At 36.3% G+C, this 19,196-nt stretch overlaps 1 protein-coding gene across 2 annotated transcripts in view; it reads left to right on the top strand.

Annotated features, from left to right (window-relative positions):
* Window positions 1-19,196, top strand: part of DENND4C (DENN domain containing 4C) — a 71,980-nt gene that overhangs the window by 19,566 nt on the left and 33,218 nt on the right. For both annotated transcript variants that reach the window (XM_058865398.1, XM_058865397.1), the window contains 10 exons: window positions 367-694; window positions 6,258-6,510; window positions 7,512-7,581; window positions 8,762-8,931; window positions 10,468-10,709; window positions 11,524-11,590; window positions 12,238-12,296; window positions 13,647-13,791; window positions 14,135-14,310; window positions 17,824-17,924. In XM_058865398.1, the coding sequence (XP_058721381.1) occupies window positions 384-694; window positions 6,258-6,510; window positions 7,512-7,581; window positions 8,762-8,931; window positions 10,468-10,709; window positions 11,524-11,590; window positions 12,238-12,296; window positions 13,647-13,791; window positions 14,135-14,310; window positions 17,824-17,924 (1,594 nt within the window). In that variant the 5' untranslated portion in view covers window positions 367-383. The remainder of the gene's footprint in view (window positions 1-366; window positions 695-6,257; window positions 6,511-7,511; window positions 7,582-8,761; window positions 8,932-10,467; window positions 10,710-11,523; window positions 11,591-12,237; window positions 12,297-13,646; window positions 13,792-14,134; window positions 14,311-17,823; window positions 17,925-19,196) is intronic.

The following is a 19,196-nucleotide window of genomic DNA, read 5'->3' as shown; positions in this document are numbered from 1 at the left end:
ACGTCAGCATGTATCCTGTGAAGCGCTTGGACAGTCTAATAGATAACATGAGCAATTTTCTGTGTAGTTGCTGTCTTAAGAGCTTTGAGTTATCCTGTATCTCACTTAAACTTCCTTGTGCTAAAATATTACTGCTGTGGTGCTAGAACTGAAATCTGATTTTCCACAATGTCTTTCAGGATCTCTTTTGTGCAGCAAAAGTCAAAGTTTGTTTTGCAGTTTCCATCGAATTTTCATGAACTCTGTATATAGGAATTTTTCTATTTGCAAAAATTTTTTTTCAGAAGTTCTGCATCCTCATAGTTGTTGAGAAAAGGGTTTGTGCTTTAAAGCAGTGTTTGATTTCTCTCTTTTTCTTTTCCCCAGGAAATACTGACATAACCATGATAGAAGACAAAGGTCCACGAGTGGCTGACTATTTCGTAGTGGCAGGGCTCACTGATACAGACACGGCAACCCTCCTGGACCAAGAAATCAGCCGACATGAAACTAAGTCAACTGGTCCCAAGGCTCCAATTACTGACATTGCTGTGATAATTAAATCAGCTGGTGAAACTGTCCCAGAGGGATATACCTGTATCGAGGCCACCCCTACAGCCCTCCAAGCCAACTTAAATTATGGAAGTCTAAAAAGTCCTGAACTATTTCTTTGCTACAAGAGAGGCCGAGACAAACCACCCCTTACTGACATTGGGTGAGATTTCTATTGCAATTCAGTACCTCCTTCAATAATGGTAAAATCTTATTCTTCATAGATGATGGTAAAAGCAGATGTGAGAAAACTTCTTTAAAAGTCCTGTTTGAATCTGTATTGCTTATTGTGTGTTTCTGTATAGAATACATCAAACAAAGTGTCAGTCTTCTAGTGAACTTGTCTTTTTTAAATTAATAATAATGTTTTAATTAAAAACTGGGAGAGAGAGAGGTGAAGCTGATAAAATCATATGAGAAATTAAGTACTCTGCTGCAGTTTCATAAAAGATGATAGAATAACACAGAATTAATTTATAGAAAAAACCTAGTCCAAATCCAGAAACATGAACATGCTTGATCTGAAAATTATGACTTCAGAAGATGCTTGTGGTAAAAGATAAAATTTAAAAATATATAAAGACATTGTAGAACTAATTATTGTAGAAAATAGAGCTTTATTATGGGGTTCTGTTATAACTATGGCAAAATAAAGAATGTGTATTTTTCTCCCTACTTAGTTATTAAGTAAATAGTAGGGAGTAAAAATCATGCATCTATATATATGCTGTAATACTTCTAGTTATTTTCATTTATAAGCTTGAATGCTTGGGCATGAGGTCTACATACCCTGGTTTTGACCTACAATTTGCATGCTTACTGGGAAACAGTGTCCACTCAGGGGGAGACTGATAGTGAAATCTGAGTACTGAAAGCAGCTTCATGGCAAGACAGTTCACTCTTAAGGGTTATAGTTCAAGCTGTATAATTGAGCTAGAATGTTGTAACTTCTGTTCGTCTTCATCATCTAACCTGCGTTCCAGTGGTCTTCAGTGAAACTGACTTTTAACATAATCTTTTCCCATGTGTGTGACTGGCACCACAAGAAGAGACACTACAGTGTGAACTTATATTTTGACTAATTTGTTAAACTTCATTAAGTTCTTAAAAAGGGAGAATTTCTACAGGGAGTGTTTTCTCAAAGGAATTCCTGAAAAATCAGCCTTCAGCATGTGCCTTTAAGGAAGCAACTTGGCTAGCATATGTTTACTTCATGTCTCCCACAACATTAGGAACTTGAATGCCTGGGGAGATTTTGTAAACAAAATAGGCAAGTCGCTGGCTGAGATGATTGCATTTGGCAAATAGTATTTATTTTGTATTTTGTTGTAGACAGATCTAGTTCGGGTGTCACACCTAACGCATCATGGCAGTCTTTTCTCTCTGAGCAATGATGCATATTCTCCCCCTGCTGTTTGTCCTGCTTTGCAACTATGTGCAAGAGATGGTTAGAGCAATCTTTTTTTCTTTGGTGTTTTTTTTTTTTTCTCTGAATTCCATTGTGTTCGTATAAAAGTAGAGCTCAAGCAAGATATGTATATATAGTCTGAAGGTTAATTTATGCTGGTTTTTATTTTTTTAATAAAGAACTAGTGTGAAATAATATTTTACCTCTTAGCCTGTATGACATGCGGAGTGAACTCAGTATGTACAGGAAGAGTACATCCCTTGAAAGGGTGAAATGTGCGACTCTTATGTCAGGCTTGTTAGTGTACGTATAAAATTGTTACGTCATAGTCGGAGCATTCAAGTGATTCTTGATGAATGTTTGTGTCTGTCTGTGTATTTCTTTCAGTGTTGTTTTTAGGGAAAGTAGTTTAATGCTGTTTGGTGAAGAGGAAGATAGGGGTATGCTCTGCTGTTTGTCTGCCACTGTCCTTGTGATTGGTATTTCTGTGCCCTCCAGCCTCATTCCTTTCTACTTGTCCACTGCTTGTTGAATCAAAGTGTCTGTAAGTTGCTAGAGTGAATTCCTGCTGCAATTACTTACTTGCATATAGTTAGGCCATGTGCCATGCCTTTGGATGTTACATTGCCCAGAATGAATCAGATTAATTAGTTGGAAAAAAATATTAGTTGGAAAAATAAAGGTTTATTCCTGGGATAAAAGATCCCTGAGATCCTTTTCCTACATGTAGCTGTAAAATTTAGTATCTTAAGCTTGTAGGTCTATGAAATAATTCAGTCATTCTGTTGCTTTCCTTGCCATTTTTTTTGCTGATGTTCCAGAAACAAACAAGAACTGAGACTTGAGGTCTGTCTTGGTTTGGGTGCAGCGAGACTTTCAAACAAAATCTCACCTCTTTGTTTTACACTTCACTGAGGAACCTGTTAGAGTTCCTGCACATCTTTCTTACATGGAAGAAAAACCTCACAGAAAAATGTTTTTTTTAAAGTACAAGTGGTTTTGCAATTCATAACACATAGTATAGAAAAGAAAGAATATGAGACTTCTTGCCTGAAGCAGAGATTCTTGTAATTCTGATATTTTTTTTTAACATGGTATGGGAGGCTTTAATTTGCTTAGGGTTTCTGTACTAAGGACCCTTGTGATTCTATACACCTGATTTCTGCAAGTGTCTGCAGGCATATCAATTAATAAATGATCCACTTCATCAGAGATGTATTTCAAAACAGAAAATGAACTCAGATTTCAAGAAGGGTAATAGAAACTGGAAGATGTTCTTAACAGCCAGCGTCTTCAATTGTTCTTTAATCCCACCACTGTGACAACTGCAGCTGAATGTTTAGGGCAGCGTAGGGTAATAATGATGAAACTAGTAACCTGCTTGTTCAGACAAATAATACTAGAGATGGCAGTAGAAATAAAAGATAAATCAGTCTATAAATCTTTTCCATTTGCTTGATCCACCACTTCCCTAAGCTTACAATATTTATATAAATTTTTTTATTGTTCAATACTTGCAAAATGAGAGAGGAAGAGATGTTACAAAGACATATTTTGCCTAAGAGCTGTGAGAGACAGAACTGTGTTTGGACCTAGAGAAGGAGGAGTGAAACTGGACAGCAGTCTTAGACAAATGCAAGTCACAAAAGTCTGACTGTTTTGAAATGGTTTTCCAGAAGCAAAGTTATCTATGGTTTAAGGTTTTTAGCTCAACAGCTACAGATTTTATTTCTTCTTTCTAAACTCTATTACCTGATGCATTGAAGTATACTTTTAAATCAGTAAAACTGGGCGTGAGAGAACTTCCACATACAATGCCAAACAGTTTTACAATGAGAAGATAAGGTTCTTTTGGTCTTTCTTGAAAAGGACCGAACATCTAGAGGAAACTGGTTTATATTTTGCGTGAAATTAAACTGTATTGACATTAATAGAATAATGTAGCAAATAATGTGTACTTAGGATTGAGACCAAACTATAAATGTAAAAAGGCAGGAAACAAGTCTAACTGTGATCAGTACTAATTAATCAAAGGCAGACACTTGGAAGTTGAAACAAGTAGAAATAAACTTACCTTGTCAGGGAGGACATTGTATATACAGGGTGTCATGTTCAGTATTTCATGCATCACATCTTAATGTTTTCTCTGAATCATTAAAGCCATTGTTTAATTTGAGTGATTCATGGGTGGTGGCTGCAGATACAGCATCATACCGTAAGTTTGGAACTATGCATGAAGTTAGGAAATAGTGTGGGTTTAACAATACTTCCCTACTATACGTGCAGAGGTGTGTGTTGTTTTCATTTTCTTTTTGTGAGAGGTGACCCCACTGATAAAGTCTTGATCACTTATTTTTCTTAGAGTACTTGTAAATTTGAATGCTGGAACAGTCTGATTAATGCTGTGTTCCTTCTTGTAAGCTGACAGCTGACAAATGTTTCTAGAATAAATTTATAATTTTTATTTTATTTAAAATACATGAAACTGAAGTAAAACTGAACTGAAACTTTTCTTGGAGACTGCTCCGTTAGTATTTTCTTCTGATTTATGTAACACAGTGATATGAAGAGTTCATTCAAACTCCTTACACACAACGGATGTGGCCTGAGAGCTGCTGCCATTGTAGTTGTTTGGGTTCTGTTTTGTTTGAGGTTTTTTAACTTTATGGAGGAGGTAACCCAATAAAAAGAACAAAATACGTGTTCTTCCAGAGCATGACTTAGTTTAGAAGTAGTTCAATTACATGTACTTTCTCTACAAATACCTTGAAACAGTAGGTAGTGTATATTACCACTGATGCTGCAACTTGGAAATGCTGGTATTAGGCTGGTTTTGAACCCGAGGGTGCACATTGTTTTAAAAGTCTGATAGTCAGAGTCTTTACAACTGAAACCATTATTGAATATTATTGAACTCCATGAACTAGCTGGATAGATTGGCAGCCTGGTAGCTACATCAATATAGACCCAACTCTTGTGATTTCTTTACTTTTTTAAAGTATTCTATGACTGTAATTCATGTCTGTCATCAATACTATGACAATATACGTGCTTTATCTGTTGAATTGTAATAAACAGTAATAATTTGTTAATTCAAATTTAATGATGGAAATAGTCTTTAAGTAAATTTGGAGGTTTAATTTTATTTTTCTTTAAAGTTCTGAGGATTGTTATATATGAAAAGACTTTTTTTAGCTGAGATGCATAACTTTCGAAGTTTTCAAATGCATATTTAGTACTAGTCTGTCAAACCTTTAAACAAAGGTATTTTGGGACAGTAAATATGTATTGCCTGGTTATTTTTTATTTTAACATTGTGAGGCAATACGAGTGAGAAGGTGGATATCACAAAGTACAAAGGTTTAATGTGTTACCTTTGTCCTAAGTCTTGTTATGACAAAAACTGATTTGAACGTGACAAGTAATCTGTACACACTACAGAGAACCAAGCAAATGGAGCCATTGCTTGTTTGGGTGTGGAATGGGAGATAAAGCCCTGTAATAGCATCTGTACATTAAAAATGTTAAGTTATATGTTTTGATTTCCACATTTTTTTTCACAGTGACTTTCTAATAGATTTGTGTTAGGTAAAGAAATGTTACAGCTTATTTAGCTGCTGTGAAGCTGTAAAGGATCTTTCATTTTTTGCTGAGATTATGATTTAAATTAGTGATTTTGCAAAAAGAAAAAAAGCCATGCACCACATGAATGTTGCTTTACAGCCATGTAAGATATATCCTGCTTTCAGGAGTATAGTCAACTGTACTTACAATTTCTTCATTTACTGTGGAACAAAGTATTAGTTTGTCTTCCTGCCTCATTGTCGCAAACTTCTATCCTCGATTGTAAAAAAAATAATTATTTAAAAAACAAACAAACAAAAATTCCCCCCAAGCCCAAAAAATACTTAATAAAAAACACAGAAAAAAATCAAGCTTTAGAAGACTTTGCAGGTATTTTAGTGATTAAATTATCTACTGCCTTATGTGCAAGCAATTTAAGTGGAATTTGTATTTATTTTTCATTGATAGTTCTGGATTCCAACTAGCTCTATAACTAAATCCTTTTCAATTTGGCTTGATTTTATTTTTCTGTAACCCTGATTTATTCCCACAGAAAGTTCAGTATAAATTTAAATACTTCTGAGCACTTCCTTCAACCTCAAGTGCTTCATGATGAAAGACAATATAAAAGATGCATGTCAAAATGTTGCAATGATGGCATAGGTTGCTAATGGATGGACAGTTTCTTCAAATTCATTCAAGTAACTTTGTATCTATTTGAATGCACATAATAGTGTTTCCTTCGTGTGTGCAGAGTCCTCTATGAAGGGAAGGAGCGCATAATTTCGGGCTGTGAAGTGATTCAAGCCACTCCGTATGGTCGTTGCGCTAATGTTAACAACAGCTCAGCTTCTTCGCAACGCATCTTCATCACCTACAGAAGGGCCCCCCCAGTGCGACCTCAGAACTCGCTGGCAGTGACAGATATCTGTGTTATTGTTACCAGCAAAGGGGAAACCCCTCCTCACACTTTCTGTAAAGTGGATAAGAATTTAAATTGTGGTATGGTGAGTATCTATAAGCTTATTTTTCCTTCTTTTTTCTTTTTTAGCCCTACACATATGTTTAAAGGAGGAGCTCCTTGAACTCTACTTAGTGCTATTGTAATTTTGTTCTATCGCATCACAATTCCTTCATTCTTTATACCATGTGTGAGATGTCAGTTTTGTAGGTTTTGTTGCTTTGATTTCCTTTCATTCTGGAAATTACTGTTTCATACTGATTACTCACTACTTCAGTTTGCATATTCATGTGTATTCATTCTATTAATGAGTACAACAATGAAGTTTTAAGTTTTTTTATTGTTGTCTCTCTCACACCATTTGGTGTTCACAACCCTTGTTTGGTGCCAGCAACCCTTTGGGGATGCTGATACTTGGGATGAATCAGAAACGCTTTTTTCTTAGTTAATCATAGTGTCGCTGTTACTTAAGGTATTGTAAGGATGATAATTGCTGCTTAGAGTTTCTCAGTGTGCTTTGCTTTAATTGGTTCTCTTTTATTTAGTCTGTTTTGCATTTAGTTTACTTGCAGTGGAGTAAGTGAGTCTTTTTGAATGGTACAGTATATTTAGACAAATTGCAAAAACACTATGTTGATAACCAGTTTATAGAAGTACAATAAAACTTCAAATTATAAACTATGATCATTAGAACCTTACTTCTTGTAGTGAAGTCCCCATAGGAGTCTACTTTTAAATAACCAAGGAGACATAAAGGTGGGAATTAATCTGCTTCACTTTTGCCTGTTCTTTTGTTGAAATAGGTCAGAGAGTAGTGTGGTGGTGTATGGTCTAGTTATTTTATGTAAATCCTATAATGTCTAAAAAATGAGAGAAGGGTGAATTCTCATTTTTTGTCATTTGCATGCACTCAGCAGCCAATTGGTCATTTTATTCTGTAATGTTTTTTGTTAAAATGTCTGATTTCTTTGTAAAGGGAATATATTCAAATGCTTGATTTCTCTTTGTCATCTTTGCTGGTTCTGAGAGGAAACTTGTGTCTTTCAGTGGGGTTCCAGTGTATACCTTTGTTACAAGAAGTCTGTGCCAGCTTCTAACTCTTTAGCGTATAAAGCTGGTAAGTAATTTTAGAAGCTGTCTTCACATGTTAGCAAAAGGATTCAAATGCCTTGTAAAAATAAAATAATAATTCAAAAAATTTAAGTGCTGTCTGTCAGAATACTGGTCCTGGAGGATGTCAGCTGAAATCAGCTTCTAGAATGCCTACTTTGCTCTCCTTATTTTTTCCAAGAGGAAAAAAAGAAAAAGGGAATGACATTTTTCTTTATTATTTTAGTTCTTATCATGACAGGCTTGCTAATTGAGGACCTTTAGAAAACTTTTGTCTTATCAGACATTACAGGTGTAAGAAAATACTTCATATTTCTTGTATTGGTGAAATGGAGGAGTAGTAATTAAAATCCTGTTCAGGCTTACCTGTATTTCATTCTGGGTCTAAACATCTTCTGTGTAAATTGAAAGTTCAATGTGTTTCTTCACTTCAAATCTACAACTATGCTCTTCTTACTTACTTGAGAGTGAAAAACTTTCTGAACAATGACAAATTTGGCTTTTCAAAGATTTTTAATGCATTGCCACAGATTATTTTTTATTTCTGAAGAAGCCCAAAAAAACTTTCCGAAGCATTTCTGCTGAGCAGTAAGTGCACCAAATGCCTTTGAAAGGAGTAAATTACCAAATAGAAGTTGAAAGAATAGATAATGAAGTTGGTGTACCACAGAACAAGCAAGGTGAGCAGCAGCAGTAAACCCATGGTTGTGTGCCTTTTTTCTACCAGCAAGAGTTAGATATATGGAGTAGCAGAGAATGCAGACAGTCAGCTAGTTCATCCTATTTTCAATAAAGGTATTACAGCTGTTTTTACAGTAAATTATCATTTTCTTCATTTCTTCTGTTGAAATCTATTTCAGTGGCAAATTTAAATAGCACAAGTACCTCACAACTGGTTTGATATAAAAATCTTCACTATGTACCGTTTTTGAGCAGTTACTAAAAGTGTAATAGCTCAAAGGATAACTTCAGTATTCATACATTATTTTCAAATGATTGCTACTTGGGTGGCTTAGTCTTACTGTCAAATAAAAGATTTTCTCTTTTTAGATATAATATGCAGTTACAAAGTTCAGGTAAAAAAGTTATAAAGTCAGATGTAGCTATATTTTGTGGTAAATACACTGTGTGCAATATTTAGGACCTACAGAGAAAATGTGCTTACTTTCCTTTTTTCTGTTTTTGAGGCTTAATTTTCAGATATCCTCAAGAGAACTATGAATCATTTCCACTGTCAGATTCTGTACCCCTCTTCTGCCTTCCTATGGGAGCTACTATTGAGTGCTGGGACCCTCAAACCAAATATCCACTACCAGTGTTCTCAACATTTGTACTGACCTGCTCTTCTGCAGAAAAGGTATGGCTCCATACTGTGTTTTTGCTTTTATTTCAGATGGCTGTTGTGGAGATAGACAGGGCCTGTTTCTTCTGTGTTTGAAAAATAGATTGTCTAATACTTCCCTTATAAAATTATGTTTCTTAAGCCTTCATGTAAGATGAAATTGAGCCAAAGCAGGAAGCAGCTGGAAGAGTATTTGCTGTTTAATCCTATGTAGGCTGAACCATACACTTAAAACCAAAGCTCGCAGAACCCTGTTCTTTCATGTAATGGGAATGGAAGTCTAGTCTATATATTAAAAATAACTTAACACATGTGTTAGCAATGTAGCAAATTCTACAGTTACCATGGTTACCTTAAAAGACACTTCTGTGTGACTGTATGTGACAGTCGCATGTGACTTTATGTAACAGGGCTCTGTACATATCTCTGCATGTGAATTGAAAACTAGTTACCATAAAGCAGGAAGGTAGGGAGAGGAAAAGTGTGCACTGAGAGGTAGGATGTGGACTCCAATGAGCTTCCAAGACTTTGTGATCTTGTTGATCACTGTTGTGAAATTGTTGAATTTGCACGAAGGGATAGATTCAGAACAACTGAATTCTATCTTCTAACATTCTGATTTGTATGCTGAACCTGTATAAGGCCCTCAGCACACAAAGGCACCAAAAACATGTTATATGACTTGGATTGCAGGTGGGAAGGTATAAGAGGTACTCCTGAAGAAGCAAGGTACGCTTTGCTTAGGGTTGGTCTCCCAGCTCTTTGTCAACTTGCCAGCTGGGTGTATGTGTGTGAGCTGTACGAGGGAGTAAGTGATAGTAATGTGTGATTGGCTCTCTGTATAAACATGTGATTAGCTCTGTAGAAAAAGTAGATTGGCTCTGTTGGTGATAACAGCTCTACTTCCACTCTGTCTCACTCCCCTAAGAGAAAAATTTACATACTTCTCCATTTCCAAACAAAAAAAACCCACATTTTTGTAAAATATTAATACTTCTTTTGTAAGGAGGAGTGCAGTAGCTGCTACTGTTTTTCTTCCTTATTCATTTTTGCTAAGATTGCCAGAATAACACAGTTATGAAACACAGATAAATAGGGAAGGAATGTTAGAAGAGGCTTTTATCTTGTATACATGATAAAATGAGGGAAGTCAAAGCTAAAGTACTCCTGTTGTTCGGTTTGGTAATGATAGGGGAATTTACTGAACAGAGACATTTCACGAGGCTTTGTGTTTGAAATTTTAGGGATGTTTTTTACCCAGATAATTAATGGATGAGGTTTTGTCACAAAATGAACGTTTGGTTCCTTCCCTTTCCATTGAGTATGACTACTTTGTTGAGGAAGGTGCAGTGAAAACGAGGAAGAGAGTTCAAGGCATTTTGTTTATAGGGCTGCTTCATGCATGTTACATAAATAACGTAATTTTATAAAGTACCAGCGAAAGTGCTGTAGTGTGTGCAAGCTCCAAAGACTTGAAGATGTATCAAAAGTTCTAGCCCATATTCCTGTTAAGTACTGGGCCTGTTTAGCTGTTTTTTCTTCATCTTGCAGGTTTACGGTGCTGCTATCCAGTTTTATGAACCTTATCCTCGGGAGCTGCTAACGGAAAAACAGCAATCACAGTTGGGTCTTCTGACAACTGTAGAGAGAAAAGTGATTACTTCCAAGTCCATCAATTCAAACAAATGCATCTGTCTTCTCTCACACTGGCCTTTCTTTGAAGCATTTCGAAAATTTCTTATGTTCATCTACAAACTCTCTGTCTCTGGACCTCATCATCTTCCCATTGAAAAGTATGTAAAACATTTTTCAAGTTGACTTGGTAATGTAGTTATAAGCTCAAGAAATCATGTGATTTGTGCATGTCACAGTTGCTTGGTTGCTTTACTTCATCCATCATCCTGTTTGCACAGTTTATGTTGTATTGATAGAAATTATTGCTGCTTCTGTTTGACAGTACTGGCTCTTGCAGTGCCAGCAAAGCTAACTGGATTTTAGTCTGGGTCTTTTTTAGAATATGTCAAGCCTGTATACCTTTTTTTTTAGCTACATCAAGAACAGTCTGAGCTGTGATACATGCCACATTTGCAGTCCTGTGTTTTAGCTTGCTGTACATTAGCAGTAAATATCTTGTGTCTGCTTCCAAGCACTGCAGCTAATGCACACTGTCTATGAATATGTGTGCAAGCTCTGCAGAGGATGTCATGGTCCTGAAAGTTGGCTGAAAAATGATGTTACCTTCAAAACTGTTAAGACATCCGGCAGTGAGGTATATACTTTCTGTCAGCAGAATCCCTTTTTAGAAACTGTAGAACAGGGTTAGGCTGTCTGGGATTTTAAGTGGCTTGCCTAAATGCCAGTATATTCTTATCTTTTGCTTACATATCTGAAGCTGTGGGTATTAATTTTCAAGCATGCAATTGACTGAATGAAGCTTCTTCATTTCAGCTTGAATAAAAAGGCTCTTAGACTTATCAAAACAGTAAAGAAATCTTAACAGTCTTTCTAAAACCTGCTACCATATTAATTCTAAAATATGGTCAACGTTTTTTTCAGTACTTCATTACTTCCTGATGTGGTCTTTCTAATATCTTGTCTTCTTTGCAGGCATATATCCCATTTTATGCACAATATACCCTTCCCTTCACCACAAAGGCCAAGGATTCTTGTGCAGGTAAGGAAAACCTTTTTTTTCATCCATTTTAAGCTACAGCAATATCAAACCTTCACTGTCTTGTTTTCTTCCTTTTTTTTTTTCTTTTTGTTTTTTAATGGCTTTGAATACATGCCGTCTGGAAGGGAGAGGGGAGGAGATGGATGGGCTGGCCTTCTCTCACATTTATACAAACCTGGGACAATTTAGCAAAGGAAACAAATAGTTTCATACTTCAGGTGGTGTGGATGGCAGAAGTGTCCTACTTGCACTTTTGAAATATCTGCCATGTATTATGCTTTCATTTTATAGGCACCATTTGCATTACCTCAGTGGCAGGGTTGTTTTCTGTCTTCCCCTCACTTGTCCACCCACGTCTGTGGGTCAGAGGTTAGTCCCCTGGGGCACTGCCTCTTGTGCTTCTCTGTTTAATCACCTAGCACCAGTTACATGCTCAGCACTGAGTCACGGAGGATTTCCTGTAATTCTCAGAATTGTTTCAGTGACTAATATGAGCTCTGTTCACTTAGTGAGCTCAAGTCCCAAAGGCATTGTGTCTGTATGCCAGGCAGTTTATGAGACTGTGGATATATATTTATATTGGAATGTTATACTGTATTAACTTTGGGATTGTTCATGTCAATCACATACTACTTTATGTGTTTCAGCTTTCTGCCCATGATGCATTAATATTGTCACAGCCAGTTTCTACACCATTGCCATTAAGGTATCATTATTAATGCTTTAAATGTATGCTGCTTAAAAAAATTAGAGGCAAGCAGGAGTCAGTTGTAGAAGGAAGTCAAATATTAGTGCAATATCATGAGGTATTATAAACAGGAAGGTCAATATGTATTTATGATGTTGCACAGTCTTGTCTTGACAAACATATGCTCCTCATGGAAGCATAATATCACTATTATCCTGTAATAAAGATGAATTGCCAGATTATCACAGGAATGCTAAAGAAATTGTAAGGCATTTGTGAGGAGAAAAAAATTACCCCTATTTAAAGATTTTATAATTTCAGAACCAGTGTAGTAAGCGAAACTTAATAACTTAGAGACTGCTATCTTGATTTTTTTTTTCCCTTTTTTGGATCCAAGACAGACAGTAACATCAAGCAGTTAGGTGAAATCCATGACTGCACAAGTGTGCAAACATTTTGGGAATTCAGAATTATACCTACAAATTGATATTTGTGCTTGAAGGTTGATGCAGTCTCTGTGGATAGTGCCTGCATCTTCTGGGTTAGATCTCTATGCTATGATTGTGACATGTGGTTTTATTTCAACACTTCTGTTCACCTTTGGTTTCAAGTTAAAAAACAAAATATTCTCCTATTCTCCCTTTTTCATTCTCTTCACCCCAAAACATTATCATATAATATTCTTTATGCAGAATAATCCCATCTGTAATCACATTTGTTACACAAGCACTTAGGTGAAAAATTGCAGCCAGGCACTAAATTGCGAAGCAACATGTATCAATGTTTCTAAGGAGAGATTTTACACCCTTGTACTCATAGATGTCATTACTATACCTAAATGTGTACAGTCACAACAAATTGAATGGAGGCTAAATTGTAGAAACTAAAAGCATGTTGCTTTCAGAATGGTGGATTTATTTTGACTCATACAGGAGTTTTATACTGTGATTCTAAGATCAAATGGGTACTCTAGCTCAAGATTCTTGTGTGAGGTAACTCATCATATGAAACTGCTGATGTTCTTTTTGTTTGAATTAGCAATTTGATTGGCTTTGCTGTTATGAGGACAAGATGCCATGCATCTCTGAGAGAGAGCATTGTTAACAGCACAAATGTAGCAGTAGCATGGTTTAGTGTGTGTTTCTTTAGCAATAGAATTCAAATTTAAGTTTCTTTGGGGTAGTACAAGCCTTAAAATGACATGATGCCCACCTATTAGTTAGATAGGTGGGTATTTGATGTGTATTAGCGCCATTCAACTGGTTGATCCCAAACATTGACAGTTGTCCGAAGTTTGATAGCAGTGATTTTTTTTTTTTAAAGCCTGTAACATTTTTCTTTTCTTCCCCCTTCCCATCCACTCCTTAGTGGAGCAAACTTTAGCACTCTGCTTATGAATCTTGGACCAGAAAACTGTGCCACTCTGTTACTCTTTGTATTACTAGAAGGCAAGATCCTCCTCCATTCCCTTAGACCAGCTGTGTTGACAGGAGTTGCTGAAGCTGTAGTAGCTGTAAGTACAAAGTTCTGTACAGCAGTGAGAGAAATTGATTTAAACACCACAGTTGTAACAAGGCTTTAAGTTAAATTGGCTGTCATACTAAATGGTCATTTTTCCCAGCAATAGCATTTAGTTCAACTGCCCTAGATAGTAACTCTTAGAAAGGTCATAATTTTTGCATAGCTAACTGAGAGTTATACTGTATTAAAGTAACAAACCTAGGGGCATTTTCTGATAGTGTTACAAAGCTTTTAGTAATTTCATTTCAATGTGCTGGTTGTAACTTCTTGTTTTTTCTTGTACAATATCTGTTGTCTTGTTTTAATTCATTTATTTCATTTAATTTTTCCTTCAGATGATATTTCCATTTCAGTGGCAATGTCCATATATCCCCCTCTGTCCTTTGTCTCTGGCCACCGTACTCAGTGCACCTCTTCCATTTATTGTTGGAGTTGATTCACGATACTTTGATCTGTACGATCCACCACAGGATATTGTGTGCATTGACTTAGACACAAACATGGTCTACATGTAAGTTCTATGGGCATTTTACATTTTTCTGTAGATGAAGAGATTGCTGAAATGCTCAGGAGACAAAATTGTTAAGCACTGTTTGCTCCAACGTGGTTTGTTTGTTACTGTCCCCTTTTTTTTTTCTCATTTCTAAAGCTTTGAAGTAAATAAGAACTTAGTCAAGGATGAACACTTCCCACTTTCTATAAAAATGTGATGCTATAGATTTAGTAACAATGGTAGGTAACTAGAGATTGTCCCCCTGTGCTGGGTGCTGGCAAGGCCATATCTCAACTTCTGTGTTCAGTTCTGGTCCCTTCACAAGAAGAAAAATATTGAGGTGCTGGAGCATGTCCAGACAAGGTGATGGAGGGTCTGAAGCACAAGAGTTGTGAGGGGCAGCTGAGGGAGCTGGGCTAGTGTGGGGATACCTTATCACTCTCTACAGCTGCCTGAAAAGGGTTTGTAGCCAGGTGGAGGTCAGTCTCTTCTCCAAGGCAACAAGCAGCAAGACGAAGGGAAGTGGCCTCAGGTTGCAGCATGGGGACCTTTAGATAAAATAGCAGGAAAACTTTCTTCACTCATGGTCCAGCACTGGAATGGACTGCTCAGAGAAGTGGCTGAGTCACCAGCCTTAGGGGGTATTTAAAAGACATGTGGATGCAGTGCTTGGTTTAGTGGTGGACATGGTTTTGTGGTGGTCATGGCAGTGTTATGTAAGTGGTTGAAGATCTTAAAGGTGTTTTCCAGCCTACATGAATATGAATACTTCAGGATCTTTCATAATAACTCTTGATACTGTTTTGCACTGGCGCTACTTTATGTTAGTGTTAGTAAAGAAATTTTTCTGCAGTTACAATGACCAAATTTTTTGTGAGACCAATCATGCAAAATTTGGTGTCTTTGCTACATTAATTCTAAAATATTTTAACTTAATTATTGTATTTTTAGTACTTTTCTTTAATTGAAGTATTCCTTGAACAGTTTCTTTGCTCGTTCTAGGAGAGGCTAATTCAGAATAATTCTTCTGGGTTTCTATAATGTGAGTAAAATAAAAGAAATGAAAAATCAGCTTTTTCAGGTGTTTAGCAACTACCTTTCCATTTTTAACTAGATCATAAATAGAAAGACATATCCAAGCTAATTCAAGATGAGGGTGATCATCACTAAATCAAGTACACATCTTTTCTCTGTGAACATTTAGTTTTACTTATCTCGTAATTTTTTAACTCTTGACTTTTTTTTTTTACTCACTTGAGTTATAGTTAGTAATTCAATCTGTGGATCAGTGAAATGCTTTCTTGATTTTTACTGTCTCAGAAGGACCCTTCCTTTACTGATGCCAATGCTTCCTTTACATTACTGACATTCATTGCTTTGTTAGTAGCATCACAGGAAATGGTAAACAATGGAGCAAATTGTGTTTATTTTTTTATCTGGCTTTTTTTTTCTCCTTCCCCTAAGTCTCCATGGAAAACACTTCAAAAAGCATTTTCATCAGTTGATAATAAAGAATGCCACCAAGAGAATAATTGTAGGTGTTGTGAAAGAAAAGATATTGAAAGAAGTCATGACAGATAACTTACTCATTTGAAGATATTTGCAGGGAAAAATACCTTTGTATTTTTGTTCATAAGTAGCGTGGAAGTTGAGGATTGTATTGCAGAAAAGAAGAGAAAAAAACCAGGAGATTTTGCAGGGACATAAGGATGTCAAGATGCTTTTAGGACCGTTAGAAAGACCAAATACCAGCATTACTTGGATTGGTTGTTGAACTAAAAATTTCCTAGTGGCTGACCTCTTATGAGGCAGTCAACAGGAGAGGCTTTCCCACCCATTTTGCATTTATCCGATCTATACAACATGTTTGATTTCCTGAGGAGTTTGATATCTGTACCATTTGACTTTGGTAAATATGAGGTATTGGTGCCTGTGTTATAAAGCATTTTTAACCTGGCAGTGAGTTTATCTTTCAGTTTTGGGGGTGTGTAGGTAAGCCTAAATCTCGATAAAGCATTTTGTGTTGAAGATAATACAGAATTATGAAAATACTGTTATTAGTGAATTAGTGAAAGATTTATTAGTGTTAGTGAAAGATTTTTTTTTTTTCATTTAATTTTATCCACTTCTGTTTCTGCCCCTTTTTAGTTCTATGGCAATGTGATAGTGCTGGATTTATTTGTTTGCTTGTTTAGGTGTAAAAGCATTTAACAGGAGTGTTGCTGACTTGGAAAGACTGCTTAAAAGAAAAATAACTTCTGAAAAATTAGGTATTTTCTAGTACATCAGTTTGTCTAGTGTCTTTCTAGAGCAAGTATGTTGCTATCTTTCTTAAGCTATATTAAAAAATATTAAAGATCTTTTATTCATTCAGCATCTTCCTTATTGCTTTTCTTTTTTTTTTTTTAACTCTCTCTGATACTTAATGAGATACTTGATGAGCTTTAAATGTTAACTAGTCTTTATAGGGTAAAGATTTGAGAGTTCCTTTTATTTTCTCAGCAGGATTTTTTTCCTGTCACTTTTGGAATGGTACCATTTATATTGTTTATAGGCATGCCATTATTGTGGGGAAAGAATGGACAAAGGTATCCATGAGCATGGAATTTTTCTTTAACTCCAGAAATTTGGCTTCCTTCCTAAGATATTTCTGTGTTCATGCCAATAAAGCAAATAATGGAACAAATACTTCACAGATGCAAAGTGCAAAAACAACTAGTGCAAGTATCAGCTTGGGTAGTAATAACTGGTAAGGTTATATAGCAAAGAGGTTTTTTATAGTCTCTGTCAGAGCAATTCTCTCCCATCTCCTGTCTTCTAGAAAGAGGCATAGGAGTTCTTGGGATTTGTTCTCTACTCTTTATTTATATCCAACTGCTTAAAGAAGGTGTAGCATTGTATGTGTTGTTCCCCTTAAAGATGAACATCTCTTTAGGCAATTTACCCTACTGCTTAATCAACAATCATTTTCCAACTGTGAACTGAATTCCCAGTCTTTCTAGTACCTGTTAGACTGTGAAGATGGGACTGGGTTGCCATAGACATATAGCGAAGTACCATATGACCATCAAGTTCCCAGACTGATCTGGCCCCTTTCAGTAACATGTTGTACCAGAACTGCCTTTATTTGTATCAGCAGTGGTGCGGCAGGATTATGCTAGTATAGACTTTGTATAATAATCACATATAGAAAGAAGAGTGTGTTTAAATCATAGAAGCAAGGCTGATAAAAAATCTGAAAGGGAAATTGTCTATAAAGTCTAAATCAGATCTGAAGGTAGATCCTCCTTGCAGACTGGAGAAAACTCCACTCATTACTCACTTTATACTGTTCTGTATCTGAAGAAATGAAATTCTGAGTTATGTCAGTCCCATTTTTTTTTTTTTTTAACAAATAGGTATAGGGACAAGATTTCAAAATTATTTGAAGGTACTGTCTTCTGTAAATGAAGCAACTTAAGGCTGTTGGCATTATTCTTTTTTATACTATCTGTATTTTATATGTTCTTCTTTGTCTTTCCTGTGTTTTAGATCAGATGATAAGAAGAGCATCAACTGGAAGCAGTTTCCTAAAAAGCCATGTAAAAGCCTTCTCAGCACCTTAAAGAAACTGCACCCACAGCTGGCAGCAGGTGAACTAGATAAAATAAAAACTTCTAATTAGTATATGAGTGTAATGATTTCCTCCTATCACATGAAGTGTGATTTTTAAATTTTTTTTTTTAGACTTTTTTAATGTGACTTCTTGGAATTTAATCTCTTTTTTCAACCTTTACTCATGGTCATGTCCAGCCTCTCATCCACCAGCACCCCCAAGTCCTTGGCAGAGATCTGTGCATCCCCCAGCCTGTGTTGATACTGGGGGTTTCCCCAGCTCAGGGTGCAGCACCTTGCACTTGGTCTTGCTATATCTCATGGGCCCAGTTCCTGAGTTTGTCCAAGTCCCTCTGGATGGCATTCCTTAGGCATGTCAACAGCATCACTCAGCTCAAACTTGCTGAGGGTGTACTTTGTCTCTGTTACTGATGAAGATATTAAACAACACTGGCCCCTTGTCACTGATGTCCATCAGGGCCCTAAACCATTCACTACTACCCTCTGGATGGGACTATCCAACTGATTTCTTATCCATCTAGCAATCCTGTTCAAAGACTTTACACAGTTCTGGAGATCTGTAGCCCTTCCCCTGTCCACTGATGTAGACTCCATCATAGCAGGCCACTGGGTTGGTCAGGCAGGACTCACTCTTGGTAAAGCTGTGCTGGTGTCTCAGGTGACCTCCCTGTCCTTCCTGCTTCCAGCTTGTAGGAGGATCTGTTCCATGATCTTCCCAGGCACAGGGAGGAGGCTGACAGGGTTCGCAGTTCCGAGTGTGAGTGAATATCTTAGATAATGACTTCTCTACCACAGTAATGGAGTAGCTAATTTTTGACAAATTGTTTTGTCAAAAGAAAAATAAAGACTAACCATCTTCAGCCTATTAGAAGCAAAGTTCTAACTGGCCTAACAGTTTTCAGGTGTTGTTTCTTTCTAACTGTAGACAGGTTCTTTCAGGTTAGATGGTTCAGGGTATGTCAGGTTATATTATTATGGGAAAGGAAACTATGATGACCTCATAGGTGTACTAAGATACATAAAATTAGTAAACGACAGAAGCAAAAAATGGTATTAAGAGGCAGGTGTTCCTGCCTTAGTTTTCTGTGATTTTTTTTTTTTGCAAATAGCCTTTACTTCATCTGTTGGAAAACCTCAACTTTTACTTTTATCAGCAGTGTGTATCATTCATTAGGAATCACTTCGTAATTTTATCTTGGACACAGCCAGTGGTCTCCATTAAATAATTTTTCTATTTTGGCAATATTATAATAGCTATATTGTAATGTTTATTTATATTTATGTAGAGG

The sequence above is a fragment of the Poecile atricapillus genome, chromosome Z (assembly GCF_030490865.1).
Source record: "Poecile atricapillus isolate bPoeAtr1 chromosome Z, bPoeAtr1.hap1, whole genome shotgun sequence".
Classification (NCBI taxonomy): domain Eukaryota; kingdom Metazoa; phylum Chordata; class Aves; order Passeriformes; family Paridae; genus Poecile; species Poecile atricapillus.
This window is presented reverse-complemented; position numbering and strand designations above follow the sequence as displayed.